General features: G+C 37.6%; 1 protein-coding gene across 1 annotated transcript; it reads right to left on the bottom strand.

Moving 5' to 3' along the window:
* Positions 1 to 1549: 1549 nt before the first annotated feature.
* Positions 1550 to 16219, bottom strand: MMP20 (matrix metallopeptidase 20). Its single transcript, XM_088140850.1, has 10 exons — positions 16094 to 16219; positions 13769 to 14013; positions 10280 to 10428; positions 9368 to 9493; positions 8302 to 8463; positions 7109 to 7259; positions 4931 to 5067; positions 3885 to 4041; positions 2680 to 2783; positions 1550 to 1650 (listed from the first exon to the last, which is right to left on the bottom strand). Exons 1-10 carry the CDS (start codon positions 16217 to 16219, stop codon positions 1550 to 1552), a joined length of 1458 nt encoding a protein of 485 aa, XP_087996976.1.
* Between the last annotated feature and the right edge of the window lie 5928 nt (positions 16220 to 22147).

Consider the following 22147-nt stretch of genomic DNA (forward strand, 5'->3'; position numbering starts at 1 on the left):
CAATATAAAATACAAAAAAAATTAAATCAATTTGAAAGTAATAGTAAGGAAATGTACCTCTGATATATGCTTTAATGAACATAAAAAAGGAGTGGAGCTTTAATTGCATGGTTATGGCTGCCATTTTGAATATTTTGACACCCCCCCTCCCCCCATGGATATCCCTGTAAACATTCATGGCTTATTTTGGAAACTTGTATCAGTTTTGTGTAGGTACACAAACTGGGGCAGGCCTCAAAATGCACATCTACCAAGAACAGTAACAAAAATGTCAGACCTTGAGACATTTTGAAACAAAAGAATCAGGCCTTGAGATTAATCACACAAATCCTTTCCTGTAACAAATAATCCTCCTTGGATATTCTTCTACGTGTGGAAGGAGAAGGACCACCATTGGATGGGCTTACATCTCATACACAAAGGCAAGCAAGTATATTGCCTCCAGACAAGAAATGATGTTTGTTCTGTCCATGCTCAGAAGAAACATAATATCCCACTAGAATCACAAAGGTTACAATCTTCTTAGGAGAGAATAATCCATAGCTCTGAAACTGTCAACAGAAAAGCCCCAACTGATTAGCAATTAATTAATTAGCAAACTGGACAGTACGATAAATTCTCTTGAGGAATACTTATAGCTTCTCCTTGGGATTTACAACTTTCTTTGCAGGTAATGAATTGGAGGAGAGCCAGTCTGGTGTAGTGGTTAAGGCATCAGCCTAGAAACTGGGAGTTCATGAGTTCTAGTCCTGCCTTAGGCCCAAAGCCAACTGGGTGACATTGGGCCAGTCCCTCTCTCTCAGCCCCAGGAAGAAGGCAAAGGCAATCACTTCCAAAATCTTGCCAAGAAAACTGCAGGGACTAGTCCAGGCAATCATCAGGATTCAAGAAACTTACTCAAAGGCACCAAAAAAATGAATTGGGAAACACTTGAGAGCATCTGGAGGCTGGTGAACATTTTTTTTTTGGCCACTGTCAGACATTTGAGAACTGATGGTATTATTTTATTAATATCCCCACTATTACTTCTGCTGTAAGCAGTGATGGTTCTTCCATAAACTGTGGCCACAGTATCTCTTCCCAGCACACCACACCCTCTGAGGGATTATGTTATTAATAAGTCATATTCATGAGGAATTATGGGATACAACCCAACATGATCATTAGGACTATTTGGAAGATGCATTGCAGCGAGGGAATGGCAGCTGATGGGAGAATATAGATGGTATCACTTCTGAATACTGAACTTTAGTGATCTAAATATCAGATTAGGATTTCTAATGAGATATTCATATTATTTGGGCAGGCCCATAACACCTATGAATTGGGGATTATCAAAGTAACTGAAATGCTCTTGTGTGGGTTTCTTGAATTGCTGTCTTTTCTTTTGCTTTTTTTTTCTTCCCTGGATTTGAGCTATAACATGGTGCTTTGTCATCATTTTTCTGAATATAAAACCAGAGGAATTGCAGTTCTTTGTTCCTGGCTGACCGTGCCTTGATTTCTGCATCGGCTAACCCATTTGTCATCCTCCGATGTCTACTTTAGATCAGCAGCCCACCCAAGAACTGGATTTCACAATGTTCACCACATCTTCCTTTTCTCTGTCATATTTATAGGCTTTGGGCCCTGAAAAGAAGTAAATGAATCCTAAAAAAAGAAAAGGAAGAAAAAGGAAGGAAAGGATTTTAAAAAAAATCCTATTGTTATTAGGAACTGAATATTTCCAATCTACCACAGATTACTTTATGCAGTGCTGACCTGTGATATTTCTATCTACAAACTCTATTTTTAGTTTTTTTTAAATTTATTAAGGAATAGACAGCAATAAAACAAAAGAATTTAATTATACTAAAGGGATATGTTGCTGCTCCATAAAAAGAGCCGATGTTGCATAATGGCTACATCAGCGTTCTTCAATGGGGTGTCTTTCAGATGTGTTGGGACAGTAAGTCCCAGAATGTGTCATTTAGGAAACTACTGAAGACCTTGTCGTTCTCCCAGGCCTTGGGGACAGGGTGATTGTGCAGCCCTCTGTTTTGGTTTGTCTTGTCTTGTTTTGATTATTTTGTTCTTCTGGTCAGTTGTATATGTGTGTATATGTGTGTCTGTCTGTCTATTGTCTATCTATTGTCTGTCTGTCTGTCTATCTATCACTATCCCTCTATCCACATACATACATACAGCTTCCTAGTTGCCTAGTTGTAGGCCTTTGCAAGTCAGGCGACCTACAAATTCAGTAAATAAATAAATAAATCCCAACCAGTGTAGCCAGCTTTAGGACCTGGAGTCCCAACACATCTGGAAATGCTAGATAAGAACCAGAATATTGGCTTGGGAGTAGGAGGGAGTAGGAAATCCATGTTTAAGCTCATTGAGTTTGGTCCGTTAGCCTATCTACACTATGTATGAATAAAATTAGGAAGAGGAAAATATATACTTTGGAGTAAATGTGATAAATATTTCCTGGGATGTCCAATGATAAAAAAGACAATAAAAACTGAAGAAAGTATGATTTGAAAATCAGAAACACAGGCTACATGAAAAACACTCAGAAAAATTAAATGGCAAAAGGTTTTAATAAGAACAAGAATGTTTAACAAGCTGCTTGAAACAGAGAGGTGCCGGATTTATTCCTTAGTAGTTTATGCATGATCACATGATAGAGGAAATACTTACCATTAACTTCTATAGCAGCATCTATTCGGCCATTAATTCCTGAAAACTCATCCTCAATGCTCTTTGGAAAGTCTTTGTCCATTTTTCGTTTTGTTTCATCATAGCTTGAAAAACAAAGGAACATTGTAAAGAGAAACTTCCATGTATAGATGTAGTGTTTTGATTCACATCAGAAAGTGTTATGTGAGACAAGATGTGATTTTGGAAATTCATTTCACTATGATTCTTGCAATATCACAGGGTTTAATTAAACCTTTTTCTAACTATGCCTTGCTGGATCAGATTGACTATGTTGCTTAAATATGACATTATGCTTACCAACATGTGTTTTCTCACGTCTGTAGGGATTGCAAACCCAAGAAAAGGAGCAGCCTCTTGAAGTGGGGTGTGTGTGTGCATGTGGTAGAAGCGAAGCATCCTTGCCCACTTTGAATCCAAATACTACATAACTCTTGACAATAGCATCTAAGTCAGTGGTCATCACCACACCTCAAAGCAGAGAATTCTAGCAAATTAAGTGTGGGGTATGTGGAGAAATATTTAGCTTTATCTGTTGCATAGATCTTCCTAATTCTATTTTCACTAATCTTACTTAGAATGGTGGTGCCCTTTATTTGTCCATTGGTGGCATCATCTGTCCATTTCTTTGGACAATATCTATAATGTGGAAGATGTACATATTCAGTTCGTTTTGCGTCATGCATATCAACAATTGCTTATATTAGGGCCAAGCTTTTAAATGTTACTAAGTGAAAAGCTCATGAATTAAAATTAAACTCCTATGCCATCTTAGCATATTCCCTGCCAAGAAATAAGAACTGAAGAAAGTTGCCTAGGTAGTTAAGTAATTCATCCCATAAAAATCTAGTTTCAACCTGATCCATGTAAGGAAATCTGTATTGGGCATTTATGTAGCTTTCACATCTGTAAACTAATAAAGAAGAAATTTCAAGGCACATGTCAGGGAATATACTATGCAATCAAAACGAGAAACTTAAAATTATGTAATTAAGTATACAATATAACTTTCTATATCTTGGTTAAATAGAAGTAGGGAATCCCTTTTACTGGCTGAGCCAATATTCAAGTATTATGAACAAGAAAATATTTTTTCCCCTTTGTCTCTTGTTCAGCACTGAAGAATGAACTTTCATGACTGATTTTTTAAAAAACCTCTTTTTATTAAGTGACAGTAATAATGGAACCTGTAAAATTCATCTTCTGCAAAGAAGAGTGTCTTCTTTTCATCTCTCAGGTAGACAGCTGCATCTATGTGTAGCACATTTCTAGGAAACCCAAAATCTGCAATAGACCGAGGAGGACCCTGCATGTGGAATCCACGGGTTGTCCAGTAATGAGGACCTGACAAACAAAAAGTAAATATAAAGACCCTACATATCCTTGCAGTGCAACTGTAATTTGAATTTCCAGTGTTTAATAGGGTATCTGTGGGCACTTCCTCACAGTATCTTTACACTGCTCTGCAATCAATCCAGACCTGTGTGATCTCCTGCCATTGTCTGGTTTTCACAACTGAGCCAATTTATTTCTGACTCAGGTTGAACAAAACTGAGACACCACTGTTTTCATGGACTTATTGTCAGATGATAAAAATAGAGTGGCAGTTGTGCCATGTGGTGTAGATGTTGAGGGCAACCCCCTCTTCTAAGCAGCAGTTTTGATCTCAGAAGCAACTTCAAATAATTATGAAGGGTAGAATAATAATAATAATAATAATAATAATAATAATAATAATAATAGTAGTAGTAGTAGTAGTAGTAGTAAATAATAATGAGGAGGAGGAGAAGGAGAAGGAGAAGGAGAAGGAGAAGAAGTAGTAGTAGTAGTAGTAGTCGTCGTCGTCGTCGTCATCAGGAAATTCAAAACAGCAGTCTGTGCTGCTATTGACACTTTTTCTCCAGAATCCCCTTCAGAATTATGTGGCATAATATGACTGACTAAGCTTAACACAACTTCTCAAGGAAGTGCAGTGCCTCCTGCCTATGATTGAAAATGAGCAACTGCTAGTAGAAACTCTTCTTTTATCTCTGCATCCAAGGTACTGCTGGTACAGGCCCCGTAATTATATGAGGCAAAAGTACAGTAATGGTAGTCTTTCACACCGGCCTGATTTTAAGGTAAACTAGAACCTTGGTTAAAGGATACCATTATACAAATGATGAATAAGCATTCATGTATAGTTTCCTCAGAATGCAACTCCAGATCACAAGTGTTTTCAAAACTGACCAACCCTTGAAAAAATAAGCAACTCCCCTCTCAGCTACTTCATAGGCTGCATCTACATTTGACATGAGCTGAGGGAAAGAGCTGGTGATGCTGAGTGGTTGTACATGGCTTGTGAGTTGAGCCTGCCTTCTCCAGAAGAGCCTGTTGAGAGAGAGAAATATAAAGAGAAGAAAAAGGAATGCTAACTTCACAGCAGACATACCCTTAGACTTTTGAGAGCACATGGAAGCGAGTTTGCAAATTAACTCTGTGGGAAACTTGCTTATTCATAAAATAGGTGCTATGGTGAGCTTGGTCAAGCACAAGGTACACATTTATCACTAAGCTAACCGACACTCAAATGTAGGAGTGTCCAGAGAGAGGCCAAAGGGCCAATATGATAGGTGCAACCATGCATTCAAAGCTCTGTCCCCCTTTGTACATGTGTGTGACATTGAAACCTGAGTTCTAGTTCTGCCTTACACACCAAGCCAGCTGGGTGACCTTGGGCCAGTCATTCTGTCTCAGCATCAGGAAGAAGGAGGCAACGGCAAACCATTTCCAAAAATGTTACCAAGAAAACTGCTTGAACTCATCCAAGCAGTCACCATGAGTCAACACTCATCCCCCCCCCTCCATCTTTTAAAAACTTAGGCAAACCAGGAAGTCTGGAAGGGAGGTGTCTGGGAAGACACGGTGCTCATAAGCCTACCCTTTCCTTCTAAGGATGTTTTAAAATGGGGAACTTCATGCAATACTTAGGAGTTTTATTCACTGGTAGAAGACAAGTCTGGCCAATATTTTTGCTGGCAAAGCAGTTGCCAGAACAAAATAAAAACAAGCAAAACCATCAAAAACAAAGAAGGCCAGACACTACTCTGGTTGCATTAAGGCAGATGTTTATACATATTGTCATGGTTTAAAAAGAGATGGGTAAAAATTTAAAGAGATGAAGCCTTGAAAAAAGGACAGAAAGATTCAGGTAAAAGTAATTTCATTCCCGCCCGCCCCTAGTCCTTTTTTGAAATTCAGAGAAAAATGGAGGTGGGTTGTTTTTTCTTTATTTTACTAGTATTGCTCCCTACCCATCCATTGTTGCATCTCTACACAAAAAAACATACTCATCATATTTTGCTGGACCAAGAAGCACTGAAGACAGTAATTCATGCCTTGGTAACTTCTCATTTAGACTACTGCAATTTGATTTGTGCAGGGCTGCCCTTGAACATGACTCAGAAGCTACAGCAGGCCTAGAATGTGGTGACCCATTTGCTGACCAGCATTAGCTGGTTTAGTCAAATAACAGGACCTGCAGGAACCTTCTTTAGCTGCTAGTGGGCCTCTGGGCCCAAGATACTGCTGGTTACCTATAAACCCCTCTTTGGATTGTCTTCTTCAGGTAGAATCTGCTGCCCTACACATTCTACCAGGGAGAGGATGTTTCAGGACCTACCCGATAGAGATTGGAGGGCTGAGACCTAGAGAATGATCTTCTCAGCAATAGCTCCCTCTCACTGGATCAGCTCCCCCCCCCCCCGGGTAGATATGCTGATGGCCTTTTGCAAAACAGTAAAAACAGTACTCTTCAGGGTGGCATTCAGTAACAACATTTTTTAGTAATAGTTTGTATTAATAGTGTTGATTGTTTTAATGGATTTGATAGGCAGGCCACAGCACATAAATAGAGAGCAAACCCTATCCCATTTTAGCACTGAAGATGTTACCTAGCCAGGTAATGAAATGTTTGCAAGAAAAGAACCAAGCTCAGAGAACCCCAAGGACTCCACAGATTTGATTTTATAAGTATTTTATTGATGTTTTATTGTAAACCACCTAGAACTATGAGAATAGGCAGCCCAGAAACAAATCTTTCTTTACATTACTTTATGTGAGTCATTGCATCCCTTCTCTTTTTTCTCTGCTAGGCATGATAGAAGTCCCACTTGTGGCAAAACTGTTGAGTCATTCCAGAGCAGGAAGCAGAAAGAGGGGATTTTAGTTGGGCTTTTCAGAACTAAAAGTTGTGTGTGAAGCAATGCAATCTTGTCCGAGGGGATGTTGCCATTATTCCAAAAAAGCTAAACCTAAATGCCATATTTGGATCACATAGCTAGAAAGAAGCTTAAAAAAAAAAAATGGACCACGTTGCTCTTCTGATAATATTCGACTGTCACTGAGAGATTGGATTAGCAAAAAGTCTTACCTGTCCCTGAAGAAAAGGAGTTCTTTCCCCAGCGTTGTGACAGCATCAAATGAAAATTTGGAGTCACAGAGGTCTGGATTGTATGGGGTTGGTAGTTTAGGAAAAGGTTGATGTGACACCGGAGGCTTTCGGGATCCAGATTCCCGTGGCCCTAGGAGATCATACAGATTCTCTTTGAATTAGGAGTGAAAACTCATTGTAAGACTGTGTATTAGATATGTACATGACTCACACATTTATATGCGATCCTCCAAAATTAGATAGACACACACCTACCCACGGGCAGATACAGACACACGCACAGAATTATATTAGATTATATATTAATCTATGGAATCTATATGTTAATCTCCTGGATTTTTTATTTATTTATTCAATTTCTATAGCCACCCATCTCAATCCAAGTGACTCTGGGCAGTGGACAATTTCACAATCATTAAAGCCATTAAACTATCAAGAATTATCAAGAGATTGCCAAATGGATTTAGGCATTCTCTCATTTACTAGCATAAATCTGAGGCAAAATTTCAGAGTTCTTCCACAAGATTAGTTCTTGGGAATGTTGTCACTGAAAAGATTTCTGGATTTTGGATTTTCAGATTTTATTTGATTTAGTTAATTCCTCTCCAGAAGTTACCAGTGCCTATTATTCTAATTATTTGGGAAACACTTTCACATATTGTGGGCCTCAGGTTGCCAAGTGGAACCCCTCTGCCTCCAAAACAATGTGTCAAAAAGTAAATATATAAACAATTGCAAATTCATGTACATGTTCAGTGAGTGCATTATGGGATGTTTTTTAATGCATAAAGATAATAGAAAATGTGGGCTTGAGATGATCTTGAAAGAATGTTTAGGACAGAATAGTTGACAAAGAAACCTTAATGTGGCTGGATTTGGGGCTAGAATGTTGGGTGAACCCAGCCAACTATTGTTTCTCAGCAGCCATAGTTTAGCATTATGTCATCAAGTAATGATTCGTAGGTGTTAATCAACTTTCATCTCAACTAATATTAATAAGTCCTACTTTTTAAAAAGGAGATAGCACTGCATAAATGAAGACTGCAAATGTTTTCCATGAGCTATTAAAAATACAAAAAAGACTAGTTGTAAGAAAGTAAATAAAAATAAATCTAAACAATTTTTAAAAATTAAGAGAGAAGCTTCAAAAAAGAATAAGCAATATGTATTACCATATAATGCCTGAATCCCTTTCATGTCATCTTTTGGGAGGCGGAAACCAAAGGGATGCTGATATTTGTAGGTTGGGTACATCAAAGATGACGGATCAGTAGAATGGGCAAGGCCCAACGCGTGGCCAAATTCATGAGCAGCAACAGTGAATAGATTGAATCCTACAGAATCAAAAATATGATGTTAAGATTAGTAATGTCTATAGATTTGCTGGATTCCTTGCTACTGTTTGTGACGATAACTAAGCATCGTTTCCATAAGTGCTAATGGCCAGATGTCTTCTTTATTGTCCTATAATAGTTTTGCGATAACACCAACTGGGATATAGTTTCCAACCAGAATAGGGCTGAAAGCAATATTCTGCAGTATCTGTATGATAAAGTGAAACAATCTGAACATGATGCCATTGTACCAATAGTATATTGTATAAAAGACAGGAAAGCAGGTTTTTTTTTTCACTTTTTGGAACAACTGAACTAGCTTTAGAAACTAGTACTGCTCATTTAAAGCTTTCCTTCTATGCTTAGCATGATTAACTATCAACAACAACAGCAATGTAAGACTTCAAATTTACAAACGAGAATGAAATTCTATATTACTTTCCCAGCAATTTCTCATTCTTTGGGAAAGAATTAAGAAGGACAACATTTATATTCTGGGCTGTTGCAAAATCAAGCTTTGTGAGTCTTAGCATGTGAATGAGACCCCTAGTTCAACTCTTCTAAAGGTATTTTCATGTAATTTAGCCATTGAGACTTGTACATGAAGCACAAACCATATGTTAAAGGGATTGCTAAACCCCATTAACCTATAAGCAGTCAATAGCCCTCATCTTCCATGGTTGGGAAGTACCTAGTAATCAAGGAGGATCTATACCTACAGGATCTACTGAAAAGCATACTTTATTCCAGTTGAACTAAACTCTGTGCATTACAATATACAGTGATTTTTCTGTTCCCTAAGAATCAAGATGAAAGATTTATGGCTGCTTGTGTATTTATTTTTCTGACAGAGGATGGCTTGGAACAAACGTACTTTCAGATTATTATGTAGTTTTATGCCTACCATTCATCCCCATTGTCCACTTCTCTGCATTGTCGAAATGAGTATCTCCACCCAGTCCTTCCCCAGGGGCAAAAGCATGTGCTAGGGTCCCTCGTGGCCCATCAAATGGGTAGGAGTCCCCATGATCTATCAGAAGATAAGAACAAAATGTGACCTTAGAATAGCGGCAGAGTTAGCATATGAATTGCATGATGTTTCCTGTTCTTAGCATACTTGAATTCTGTAAAGTGAAGAGTTTCCATGAAATTTAGCAATTACCGCAAAGACCAAATAGCCACTTCCTTTTAAGACAATCATTGAGAAATTAGGACCTAGCTGCCTTCGACTTGCTTTTTAACCACTAGCATTCAGTGAACCAGAACAGACGCTCCTGCATGTAATCTGAAATAGTATATGCAGAGTCTTCAGATTCTTTGTATGGAACTCTGTATAGCAAAATGAATAGAAGTTGTATATTCAAAGGGCTACTTCACTTTACAAATTGGTTTTAAAATGTGAAATTAGATACATTCCTATCAAAATATAAGCCAAATAAATTTCTCCCACATCCTCTTCTACTTATCCCTATTGGCCACTCTACCAATACTGCATCTTTGCAGCTATTGGCTAAGAATAAAGAATAATGTCCTCCCCTTCACTTCTGCTAGACAAGCCACTTCTAGACATTCATTTACCACTCTTAAATATCACCAAAAACATAGCCAATCAACAGATGAAAGAGTTCCCTAAAAGATACCCCATGTTCACCTTATCCATATTCATATGGGGGTCTCCCAACCCAAAAGCTCCTATAAATCTAGTAGTTGCATTATTTTGAAAATTTTGCAAGCTCTCTCCCAGTATAAAGTTAGCCTTTATAAGAATAAAGGCAAATATTTGAAACTCAACATGACAGATAATAATAGCAGTTACCTCCATTTTCAAATGATATCATGATATCTGCTTCTCCTGAGTTTGCCTTTACGAAGTTCAAAGGGGCAGCAGTGCTCCATGTTCTCAGCCCCATCTCCACAGCTTTGTCAACTTCTGCATGAGTTAGGCTAGATGTGTATTTTTTTACTCTGGAGGGGAAAAAGGCACATTTCTGGATGTACATATGAAAAGATGGGAATGAGACTATAATAGAGAATATGTGCTGCTCAGGGTTGAACTGTGGAGTCCTTGGGGTTCTCTGAGCTTGGTTGTTATCTTGCAAACATTTCATTATCCAGCTAGATAACATCTTCAGTACACTGAAGATGTTATCTAGCCAGGTAATGAAACATTTGCAAGACAACGACCAAGCTCAGAGAACCCCAAGGACTCCACAATGAGACTATAATGCAGCTAGGTAGGAAAAAGGCTTTCAGAGTATGGGAAGCAGTTAAAGAGCAATCATAGCTGTACTGGTCTATGGAGCAAAAAGTCAAAATGGATAGCCAGGTAATCCTTCTATTTAGAACAAACAACTGCAAGTTCTTGAGTTTTTCAGAATTCTTCATCAGGCAAGATGGTACCAAAAACAACGGGCCGAGAAGCCAAAAAAGAAGAAGAAAAAATCTGAAGTTACGCAAGAAAGAGGGAAATAGTTTGATCTTAGTTTGATCTATGGAACATGGAATTATTGTTTATTTTTAAAAGAAGTTAGAGAAAAATCTATGGAAAAATTACTCCATGGGAATGCTTTAAGTTTAATAGAGCACTGAGATGGAAAAGCCTATAAACTCAAAGCTTTAAAGCCATATAATTGTTTACATGACTTTGCAGTGATAATTTCAAGGATCCTCTAGATGGTGCTCTAGTTATTCAAGAGCTATTTATTGAAACAGTCATTTTGATGCTTTTTACCCTAAGAAAATTGACTGTAATGCACACTCAACTGAAACAAATTCATTCAGGATGGAATTGGCACAGGCTAAATGCTCTAATGGTGAGATCATAAATTGGAGAAACAGTCTCACCCATAGGCTTGTCAATGGATATTGATGAAGGAAAAACACTATTTTTTCTATTTTCTTTTTTTTCCCCAGGGCTTTTTAATGAATTCTCCACCACCTATAGAAATTGCATCCTGCTTTATGTGTTTATTTGGCAAGCTGGACACCATTTAATCTGGGCATCCATCAAATTTCTCTGGCTTCCTTGCACACTGTACCAGAATCATGCTCAGACTTCAGTGTTCCACATTTAAGAAGCAATGATCATGGATATTTTCATGAGTGAGGCTCCTAGATTCAATCTCCCCTTTTAGGATAGCTATTTCTCTTTCCCTTTGGTGGGTAAATTCAACATCTCCTATAGCTTTTTTGGAGGGCCATAGGATTGCAGTTTAAATGTACTTGCCAGTCATCTGGTCTCATCCTCAGCTTTTATGGTGGGTCTAGATTTCATGCTCTTCCACTTGTAACGCTCACATTTTTTTTCCTACCCTTTCTGGCATCTTTTTCATTCTTAAAAAAAAATCCCATTAAGGAGGAAAAGATGGAATAATTGAACTGTATTACTTGATTGGCAGTTCTAGGAACTTTCCATCTGGAAGCAGTCTAAGAATTTTAACTTTTAAATTTGTAAACTAAACTGGTACATTGCACTTCACTTGATCAAAGACTTAGACTTAATCTTCCACTTTGTTGCCACTGGAAACGTTCAAAGCACTAAAAGTACCACTTTTATTTATTACATGTATATTTACAGTGAGTTCAATGCAGATTACATTAAATATTATTCCACTTTATCCTCACACTGAGATAGATACGATTAAGGGAGAAAACAATTTATAATCATCTAGAGAATTCCATATATAAACCAAGATTCAAAGCCAGAATATTCTGTCCAACTTTATGCATACCTTCCCTATTCTATCTTACTGGGTTGAGCCTTTCAGGGTTGATGATTGGGGTGGCATACAAGCATTACATTACATTTTAACAACCTCTAGAACACATTATGATGTTCCTGACATTTCATAGAGATCCCGATGCCATTCTATAAAGCAACATGGGGGCCAGTGTGCTGTGTTTTCTGAATATGAAACTTTTAAAACTTTGAATGTGGGTAATGTCAGAGAATGGGGCAAGCCTTAGAAAAAGATTTGAAATTGCATATAGATTATGTTTAAATACAGGGTTTGTGTCAGTATTGCAGCATTCAGGCAAGAGAAGGTACATCACACCCTATAAGTGATACTCTCAAATATAATCAAACCCAAAATAAATTAAAAACTGATATATTTGTAATTAACTCTTTACATGATAATGTAAAACTTAGTACTGTGTAATAAGAACACAGTATTCTATACAATTATAATGCTTATCTTTTATATAGGGAATGCAAAACATATCAAAACCCTCTTGAATTACAATGTACCACATCAACCATAAAAACAGACTACCCATGGACTTGAAACACGATCAGATTTCTTAAACTGTTCAGAAACAGTTTAGGATGTTTTGAGGAGGGTAAGAGAAGCACACTATCATTCAACTTGTATTTAAAATATATAATTTAAATTTAATAATTTAAATGAAAAACTTGGACAATGACAATTCACACAACTAACTTAGGGCCATTTCCTTAATTTCCATGGTTATGGCTACTGAGCTTCCTTGCTTAAGGAGAAACAGCTTTAAAGGGGGGGGGGGAGACATAGAATAGCACAATGAGGACTGAGCATGCTCAGGAGATGTGGAATACTGACTTTTATGGAGAAACAAACCCTTCAAAAAGAAGGGGAATGAGGTAGAATGGCTACAGTCCTGAGTTCCTGTACTCAACACTCTATCATTTTGTCACTTGCATTTTTTTTTTACTGCTGTTCGTTTGTATTATTAACTTTGCTGATAGCTTCCTTTTATTCAGTTTACAAACTGCATCACACTTGATTTGTTCATAGAAAGACAGGATATTTAGACATGCATGTATCCTGTTTGAAATATCATAAGGTTGTAGCTCACACCTTATAACTCACACCTGAATATACAAGCAGCTTCCTTGGAAAGGCATCAGTTGGTATGTTAGTGATAATTGACCCCTGACGGTCATCTCTTATGGTAGTTTTGAATTGAATGAGAACATGCTTCAATGGGACAGTGTTGCAATATAAGTTGTAGCATAATTACAGATAACGTGTTAAAGCCCTATAGGCTACTGTGGTCCCCCTGCATTGGTAATTTATGAAAAAATGAAAGAGGAGGAAAGGAGAGGGGACATATTAAAATCCTAAACCCTCAGTATCACCAAATATCATTTCTGCAGCCAATAAGAGAAAGAGAGAGACATTCTTCCACCTCCCTCAAAGGCCAAATGCTGACATCCCTCCATGAATCTGTAGCGTATAGACTACTGGCAAAACAGAAGAAATCTAAGTCTCAGAATAGCAAACGCAAAAGTAATATAAATATTTCAAGAATGTTAATTCATTACCTGTATGTCAGTGTCCTTTTCTTCCATTTAGGTTCTCCTGGGAAAAGTCGATAGTTTGCTATATCAGGGACACCACATCGAGGCCTCTTTATTATATCCATAGTGCTATAGTCCAACTTCCCAGTGACCCGTAAGCCAAAAAAAGCTTGCATCTGCTGAAGTTTCCTTGTGATGGAATTGCCACCACTGATCATTTCTCCAACTTGGTGTCTTCCTTGTGGTGCATAATATTTGTCAAGGTATTCCTAAAGGCAGAGAGATAAGGGAGTAAGTTGTCCTCTTACACATCACCAACTTCCCCCCCCCCCAAAAGTGGGGGGATGACAAAAGAAGATAAAGATTTTCATAAAATTAGCACATTCTCATTTAAATACTGTATATATCTATATATACTATAATGTATTCCTGTATTTATTTTATTCATTCATTTATTTACCTCTCTTCTTTAAAAATAATCTTCAAGCAGCTTACAATAAAACAAACCAAAAGTACCATACTAAATTCCAAAGTTAAATCATCAAACTAAATTTTGACAACAGTAGAGGAAACTTACAAAATGAAATAGAAATAAAAGTTTGAACCTAGTTGAATAGGTAGATTTTAGTTGATGCCAACAGCTACTAGATTCTCTGTCTACCACAAGTGGATGCTACCATCATCATCATCATCAACAACAACAATAATAATAATATAATGTTTAAAAGGGTTGTGAATTGATGGGTTGTATATTTTTTTGAGTTGTTCAGATGCTTATTGGGGCTAGAAAATTTTAAAGACACTTGTTTTCTCTTTCTGAGAACTATTAAAAAAGATAACTTCTATAGCTATTTAGACTGGACTGGTCTGAGATACTGAGAAATAAAATCCATATAAAGGTTTCCCTAGCCCAATGTGATATAGTTAATTAAATGACAATTTTCTGCTTTTAAAGTAACAGTTTTAATCTCCACATTGACAGTCTCCATTTAGTGAGGTAGCAAATCACACAAGCCATGGTTTGTTCTACCATGGTGTATTAAACAATTCATAATGGCTGGATTTGCATTATACATTAAGCTATAAATCATACTTCATCAGCCCCAATGGCTTGGTTCACACAACTTGCAAAATTCAACTCAAACAACTACATTGTGGCTTAGCAATGTCAGACTCTGGTTTAAACCTATGATTTATTTACCCTTGTTAGGCCTGATTGCATAAGAGTGGAAAAAACACAAAAACATCGGGAAACAAAAATAAATGGAAGCTTTCCTACCATTATCTGGTAAGTTTACCCACAAACTCTGACATTATTTTTTTCATATTAAAATATTCTTCTCCATATGGCTATTTTTATTATGTATTAGGCAGTCTCCTCCAATGTAGAATTTCCCAGATGTGTTGGGACTGCAGCTCTAAAGATTGCCAGTTGCCAACAGATGTTAATCTGGAAGCTGCAAATATTATTGAAATACCTATCATCATTATGTCAAGCAGAAATATGTGTCAGGGGTGTGTGTGTACAAGGGGAATAGATGAAATGTGCAACATGATGCTGTGACATGAATCCTGTGATTTACATATCTGCAAACCCAAGCATGAAAGACTAGGGTTTGCATCGTAAAATGCAAGTGGGAACATAATATTTTTTTTCTTCTTAACATAAGTTAGAGTCATGGTCATTCTCATTCAGGTTAACAATTCCTAAAATTGCTTTCCTAGAGTTATTAAAATGTTATGGAGATTATAGCTTGAATTTATCAATAGCTGGAAGTTTCAAATGATCCATACAGTTGCAGCTTCCATAAAGTGCATGGTTAAGATTTAAAGTGACTTTCCATTATATTTCCAGTCTAAGTCTTAAGATGTAAGGCCCTATTAATATTTAAAGCCCATTTTTCCCAATTGTCTTAGAAAAGGAAATAGTAAAACCACATGTTTTATTTTTATAAATAGTGGCAATGGTATAATCAGGCAGGACTTTGGGGTAGAAGTTTCACTTATATAGCAAAATGAAAAAGTGTGTCACTTAATACAAAAGGGGTTGCTTATTAATACATTTAAAACATCCTCCCCCCATCTCTCCATAGGACCATTAAGTCCAGAATCTAAAAATGACAACTTATAATACTGAATATTGGTTTAACGTTATAACACTTGAACAAAACTCTACTGCCTGTAGAGTATGTCCTGTTGATACCTGCACAACATATTTTTGGTATATGTTAGGCAGCTATGCTAACAGTTAGTCCAGTTCAATTAGAAGACAGGTCTTGAGGAATTTAGCAGGACTTAGGCATCTGGAATTGCAGCCTAAATCATTAAAACATGCAAACCATTACCAACCTGGGCAATGTAGAAATCACTCCAGTTGGATGTTTTTGGCAATGCGAAAAGAGCCGGGGCTGCAGCTGAGTATTTTAAAGAAAATATCAAAAGTAAAGCTGGGTAGAAGATGCAAAACAGCTCCATTTCTTTCTAAATATGACGAGTGGCTTGACAAGAGCAGGCAGAGAGACCCCATTCTTCTTTTATAGAGGAAATCTAGTTTGGAAACTAAGAGCCGAGGTGACTCATGTCTCAGAAGGTAATTACATAGCTTAAAGGTTTGATGAAGGGGTAACACACTGGTACTTAGATAGAGGAAAAGTTGGATTCCTTCTAACTTATTAAAAATCACAGGAAAGAAAGAAACATTGTATTATACTACAGAAATTCAGCATGTTGGATCCAGAAGAGAACATCAGTTTTGTATGTTTGTTTGTTATTTTAAATTTCTATGGAATTTCTATAGAAATTCTATAATTTCTTCTCTATAGTAAGTAATGATACTTATTGCTTCTCCACATTGCAATGGCATCTACAGTCCCCTCTAAGAACCTCTTCTGAATATTAGAGGACTTACTCCAGATAGCATGCCTGAAATATTGTATTAGCCATGAAATGAGCCTTTTTCAAGTGTAATGCCCACCCAAACTGACTCTAACCATTGCATGAAGGGAACTTGGGGGACATCAAGGGAAAAAAACCCCTGATAATAGTGGATTGTTTCTATTATGAAAATTCAGCTATTTTTATTTTGAACCACTAGAAGTAGTCTGATACCATCAAATTTTCATTTATAGACCAAACTGACCAAAATGCTGCCTACTCTTCCAGTTCTAGGTGGCTTACAAGCTATGAGATAAAGCACTGAAACCATAGCATCCATCCATAAAACCAATACATAGTAAACAAAACTATGAAAAACTATAAATAAATCTCTAGCTGCTATCGATTCCAAGTACTCTCTTAAAGAGGACTGTTTCATAGTCTTTTGAACCATTGTAGGATAGGGGCTCATCCAACCTCGTGGAGCAAGCTGTTCCAAAGGGAAAGGGATACCACTGAGAAAGTCATAATCATCCCCTCTGGTTTCTTTCAGGGTGGGCATGAGAGCATCCTCTCCCTATTAGATTGGGTAGGTCTGGCAGATTCTACATGAAGAAGCCATTCTTGTATTTATGTATTCTATAGTAGATACTTATTCTATTATTACTAACATATGCACTCTTTGGTTTTGTTGGTGCATAGAGTGTAAGTAGTACAAAAGTTCTTTCTCTTTAAGGCATGGTGTGACAACAATAGTAATGATGTCATTTGATGCCATAGTTAGCATCATGGTATCATTACTGAAACTGACTACAGGCTTTGAAAACAGCTTTGATCAAAGGCAGTTGGGAAGATCAGTAGGAATAGTGTGATCAAATATGAAAAAGGATCATCCATCTTGCTTACTTCAAGGGATAGCCATTTTCTATCACTGTATACATATTGTGAAAGAAAAAGACTGTTGTTTGAAGAGATAGAACAATCAGTGGGAAGAAGATAACCTGTTGTGCTCTTTCATGAAATATTTATTTATTTATATATCAAATGTGTCAACACCCATCTTGTTGAAACGACTCTGGGTAGTTTACAAAACAGTTAACGTCAGTTAAAATTATAATATACAATAATCTTAATAAAATAAAATAAATAGATCCAAGGATATAAAATTGGCAGTCACTCAATCAAAATGATTGCTTAAGTGAGTTGACCTTGTGAAATCATTTCATTCTTTTGCATGTATACATGACAATAGAAGCAGAGAAGGATCTAAGGATATCTCAAGAGGATGACCCAAAGATATCAACCACAATGAAGCCATTGGTTGTGGTGGAAGCATATGTACAAGGTAATGGACAGAAGGAGGCTTCATAATCACAACACATGCAAAGACTGTGAAGAGGGAAGATTGTCTCTATGCTTCTTGGGCATTCTCTATAGACTGCATGCATCTATTGGAAGGGTCTTCTAATTTATCTACTTTCGTTTATTTTGTAAGTAGTACTTGTACTGCAGAAAGGATGTAAACGTGTTTACCCTTAAAGATGTATGAATAGTTTGACAAACTCCTATTACTGTTAATTATCCTAAGTGTAAGTTTACTGAGTTATATTTTGAAAGATGTTTGTGAACAACCAGTACAATTATAGCCTGGTTTGTGTATGATGTGCAAAATCACAATGAAAGCCCGTACTGGATGCATTGGCAAGCTGTCAGTGTTATTGCACTGTATCGGCTTACTAAATTACATGGTACTTTGACACATAAATCAGCATTTTTCTAAATGAATATGACATCTCTCTGAAATATACTCAGCTATGCTTAAGTATCATGTTGGAAGAAACTAATTCATTGCAGCTGTTGAAGGGTGTTCAAGGGCTAGTGCAGGTTTTTGGACAATCCATGCCAAAGGTTGATCCTTCATCAATTCCAAATAGAGAACAAAGTTGCATCATATTGTTGTGGCACTCTACTTCTGTTGTGCTTCAATTGCCTGGGAGTCCAGCCTTTCTCCCATTCTTGAAACTGGAGAAGACTTTCAGTTGCATCATGCTTTAGCAACATTTGGAGACATTTAGTAGAATACTTTGCATTGTAAGCATGAAAAGTTGATTTCTGGAACAGGATTACTGAAATAATACTGTCTTACTGAGTGTACTAATGATATGTTAAACACTTAGCAAACATGGTATATAAGCATGCTAGGTATTGTTTATTAGCTTCTGTTGGTTTTACTTTTAGAGCTCTTTTTTCAGTTATCTTCTGTTGGCCTCCTAGTTGTCATGTCCTGCATAGCCAGCAAACTCAAGAAACAAGAACCCCACAGATTTCAGAAAAAACATCTTTAATGCTAGTCATCATAATCTTGAAACTACGTAAAAACTTCCCAAATTTCTAACAAGCTAATTAAAGTGGAGTCTGATATGTTTCCTTCCCGTGGCCCTTTTCCTACAGTCAGAGAACTTCTCTTCCTTCATCTGGTTCTCCTAGTCTCTTATAGCTGCTAAGCCCATAAGGTAGAAAGCTGAAGTCTCAAACCACCTCTCCCAGAAGCATTCTGAGTCTTCCTACCCTGCCCTTGCCTCTTACTGTAGAGTCATGGCTTGGTAACTGCTGCCACCACCCATCTGCTAGGGTTACCTCACTTGATGTCTCAGCCTTGGGGTGTGAGAGAGATGGTGTACTTTCCCTCTGAGGAGATAGAGGGAAACAGGCTTTCAAGATTCTGTTGTTATACCCTACATCAATACAGTAACATTCCTGAAATCCTTGCACTGTTTGCTTCCTGACTTGGCCTACCTCAAATGTTGACACTGTTTTTTGGTTTCATTTTTCCTGGACTTCCTGTTTACCATGGATTCCAATGAATTATTTTTGAGGTTGCTGGGAAGATGCTAAACCCCACCCTTTGGGGTCTCAGTCCAGATACTTCTTCCATTTCTGCCTCTAATTCTGCAAGTTCTGCCTCACAATTTAAAGCAACCCACACACCAGAAGGCTACACATAGGACCTAAGCAGTAAAGCAGTATGAGAGTTTGGAAGAGGAGAAGAGGCATCACACAGATCCCAAAGGAGTTCAAGTCAGAAAGGACTGGTTCTTCTGACAGAGCAATTTTTTTATAATTAGCACAAAGGCATCCCAGATTCAAAACCTAAATTTTGAGCTCAACATTTCATCTTCAGAAATATGAAGCTTGAACCCAAAGATTATCTTGTGCCTCACAATGTTTCGGTTGTCCAACATAGCTCTTCCAGCGCCTCATTTGGAGTGCCCCATCTTTGGTGGATGGCACCACCAGCATTCAGCAACAATAGGGCTGCTTGAGAAGAGCCCTTTCTGAGCATACCATTCCTATTTTCTCTCTTAAGCTCCCCATATGACCTGGGTTTATGCTGCTGAACTACTGCTAATGTGCCACTGAATTTTGGCAACATAATTTTTGGGAGGAGGGTCAATGGTAGAAATAACTCATGGTCTCTAAGAGGCCCCTATTCCTATTCCCAATTGCTGACATCAGCTACAGTCTTCCAATTGCTGGTGTGTGTGTGTGTGCATTGCAAGCCTATCCTTGCAGTACCAGCCATTCCCAACAGTGGAAGAATACTACATTCAGAATCATGCATGCTCATACTACTTTTATTATAAGGTTATAGTAAAAGAATCTTTCAAGTGAGAATGCGCTTCCTCCCTCCATTTATCTTCATGAGATCTAGGGAAAGTCAAGTCTGAGATGCTTTCTCAAATTATATTTTGGGCCCAGACTCAGATTTCTTTTATCTGACCATTGTCTTGGTTGTGGCTCTTCCTCCTGTTCCTCAAGGTTATTCCTTCTTCCCATTACATCTACATTAGAAGCCTTTCTCAAGACCTTGGAATGGCATGCTAGAGTAAACATGGGTTCATAAATGTACCCCCCACCCCCATGTCTCTGCTCTGCTGCTTTGCTCTACCTTGTCTTGATGCTTCCTCTTTTCAGGAGACTTGTATGTCACAATGGGAGAGTTTGCAATTGAGATAATGATTTTTTTCTTTTCTGGCTCATGTAGTTCTTGATTAATTTAAATCTGGGAATCCATTGAGATGTGAGGAGGTGAAAATTACTCTAACTGTACATTAAAAAAATTAATGGAAGAATTAATTAAGGGTAATAATATGAATGACAGCCAGTTTGATGTTGTGGTTAAAGGCATAGGATAGAAAACAGGAGGTTAGGAGTTCTAGTCCTACCTTAAGTATGGAAACTGGGTCACCACTCTCTCTCAGCCCTAGGAAGAAGTCAATGACAAGCCACATCTGAAAATCTTGATTAAAAAATCTGCATGGATTTGCCAGGCAATTGCCAGGAGTCAAGACTAACTCAAAGAAACACAATAAAATAAAATAAAAATATAAAATCTTAATGCAGTTGAAATTTGTCCTCACCCTATTTGTGGTTTGTTTTATGGGACCTTTTGCAGTGTACCCTCTGATGTTCCATTCAAAGCTGAGTATAGTTCTCCAGCTAGTAAAAATTCCTTATCCTTTAGCCTACAGTACCTTTGACCATTGTGATTCTCTATCATAACACTATCTCTCATGTCTTGTAGCACTGCCCTATGAGGAAGCTTCAATTAGAGATAAGGGGAGTATGATTTCATTCTTGAAATAATTTTCTTCTGTATTTCTTTACGGCAAGACAACCCAGTGAAAGAATCTTCAGTGTCAAGATGTATACGCAGCAAATAAATCCACAGCACCTCCTTAATTACAGCTGTGTTCAAAACGTGGGTGTCCTTCTTCCGTCTGCATCCTGGCACATGTATACTTTTGTGTCTCAGGTGGTGTAGCTAAAAAAGCAAATGAATTGACAGGTTACAGCCTATTGCAGCCTCCATTTTAGGCACAGCAATTATATCTTAGAATGTATTTGTGTGACGGAACCACAGATTTAACCACCATGACTGTACAGCTTCCTAGCAGCACAGACATAAAGCCAAAAGGTCCAATAACTGTACTTTCCTTTAAAAAAAATAGCAAACATATTGCTTATATTGGGAGGAAGAGGAAGGAAGGAAGGAAGGAAGGAAGGAAGGAAGGAAGGAAGGAAGGAAGGAAGGAAGGAAGGAAGGAAGGAAGGAAGGAAATTATGCACATATTATTTATTTTGAATGCATCTGTAGCTGTCAGCCCTTTAAGGTAGACCAGACTAGGAAACTCAAAGCCATACATACTAATACTACTTTTATTATAAGGTTACAGTAATGGAATCTTTCAAGTCTGGATGTGCTTTCCCTCTCCCCATCTTCATGAGAACTAGGGAGGGTCTTTTCTGAGATGCTTAATTGGGTTACCATTCTGCCCTGGATTCAGGTTTCTTTTATCTGACCATTGTCTTGGTAGTGGCTCTTCCTCTTGTTCCTCAAGGTTATTCCTTCTTCCCATACAGTGGCTCAAAGAATCTCAGACTAGCTTACCAGTAATAAAACAGTGTTCCTTTGTCACTTCATCTTTTGTCTGGGATCCAACACTCAATCTAGTCATCTGCCTTACA

The sequence above is a fragment of the Python bivittatus genome, unplaced genomic scaffold (assembly GCF_059951505.1).
Source record: "Python bivittatus isolate LINGU-HERP-01145 unplaced genomic scaffold, Pbiv_v1 ctg000340_np1212, whole genome shotgun sequence".
Classification (NCBI taxonomy): domain Eukaryota; kingdom Metazoa; phylum Chordata; class Lepidosauria; order Squamata; family Pythonidae; genus Python; species Python bivittatus.

Bases quoted from the DNA above. Each gene is read 5' to 3' on its own strand.
- MMP20 (XM_088140850.1), bottom strand. From the start codon at position 16,219: ATGGAGCTGTTTTGCATCTTCTACCCAGCTTTACTTTTGATATTTTCT. The intron at 7,260-8,301 runs GTAATACATATT...ATGATCTCCTAG, and splicing joins AGGGATTCAGGCATTATATG to GGCCACGGGAATCTGGATCC. The intron at 4,042-4,930 runs GTTGGTCAGTTT...TTTGTTTGTCAG, and splicing joins AGTTGCTTATTTTTTCAAGG to GTCCTCATTACTGGACAACC.